The 1472-nt window shown below is 46.3% G+C and overlaps 1 protein-coding gene across 1 annotated transcript in view; it reads right to left on the bottom strand.

Moving 5' to 3' along the window:
- Nucleotides 1–1472, bottom strand: part of LOC118422040 (helicase SKI2W-like) — a 33486-nt gene that overhangs the window by 4967 nt on the left and 27047 nt on the right. Inside the window, 2 exon segments of the mRNA XM_035829545.1 lie at nt 66–105; nt 862–1002. Coding sequence (XP_035685438.1) covers nt 66–105; nt 862–1002 — 181 coding nt within the window.

The following is a 1472-nucleotide window of genomic DNA, read 5'->3' as shown; positions in this document are numbered from 1 at the left end:
TGTATCATTGGCAAATAAATAAATAAATAAATAAAGAGCTGCAGCCATCTTGTAAAAGCACCTACCTTCCTGCACGTCGGTCAGCTCGGTGATCTTGGAAAACGGCTGCACGGAGAACATCACACAAAAACGTTACTCTGATACAGAGTTATCAAACGCTGGCTTGAAAAAAAAACACATCTATTTAGTAAACAGTCAACCCAATTGCGTCTATATAAAGTCATACACACTCACTGACAGTAAAGATCTTTGCAATACACAAAGCAGAGTAAAAAAACTTAAGCCCTTCCCGCGCCTGATGGAGCATAGGGCGGTGCCCATCTCTGCATGTTTCCTTAGCCCTGGGCCACACAACGCAATCACTACGGCAGGGGGCTAGTCCACTGGTAGTGGTGTGTGTTCAACTTCCATACTCTTTCCCGAATGCTGAGAGCTAAGCAGAGTAAGCAGCATGTACCATTTTTAAAGTCTTTGGTATGACCGAATGTTAGGCAAACACTCTACCCACTAGGCCATTGCACCGGCTATACACATATATATAGCAGAGCCCATCCCTAAACAAAGAAATGTGGCTCATTCTTACACCAAACATTACCTACTCTCCATGCAGAGGCTCGGCTTCAGTTGGTTTTTTACATGTTTTTAGGCATTTTTGATGGGATCTACCTATGTGTCTGCCAGCAGACAACAAAAACAGCAGGAGCTGATTCTCTGCTTGGAGAGTATGAATTACCCACCATGCCCTATTACCCATCATGCCCTGCATTACCCACCATGCCCTGTATTACCCACAATGCCCTGTATTACCCACCATGCCCTGTGCCCACTGGTACACTACCCACCATGCCCTGTATTACCCACCATGCCCTGTGCCCACTGGAACACAGCCTCCACCAGGCCGAACTTGAGCTCCTCCACGCAGTCCTCTACCTGCACGTTGACCCCGCACTCCCGCTGCAGCTCCGCAAGACGCGTCGCCATGGCGATGATGTCATCCTTGCCCTGGGGAGTGAGATCAGGAGAACCCAGATCAACCCTACGGTGTTCTATCCCCCTGTCCACGAGGACGGCGCTCTTGTCGCGCTCTCTCATTTGACAGATCGCTGATCAACGAATTGCAATTTAGAAAAAAACAAAATCTTGCTAAGATTTGTGCGTTTTGTTGTCTTTTTAGACACACTTCTGCATTTTGTATGATACACCCAGTTTATATGAAATCAAAGGTTTATTAATGCACACATCTGTCCTAGGTGGCAGTGAGAGCACAGCGCAATCACCGTCTTGTAGAAATTGGGCCTTACTAAACATCATGACATCATGTTACATTTGGTTTCAGTTTGTTCGCATCTCCTGGTATGACGAAGGCACTTAGGTAACAGACACACATAGCCCCCTTCCATCAGTATTGACCAAGGCAAAATCCTAATTGATATCAGCCCTACAGTTTTGGCTATGGCTAAACTAAGTACATG

The sequence above is a fragment of the Branchiostoma floridae genome, chromosome 8, assembly GCF_000003815.2.
Source record: "Branchiostoma floridae strain S238N-H82 chromosome 8, Bfl_VNyyK, whole genome shotgun sequence".
NCBI classification, from domain to species: domain Eukaryota; kingdom Metazoa; phylum Chordata; class Leptocardii; order Amphioxiformes; family Branchiostomatidae; genus Branchiostoma; species Branchiostoma floridae.
The sequence above is the reverse complement of the archived record's forward strand: the minus strand, read 5'-3'. Positions and strand labels throughout refer to the sequence as shown.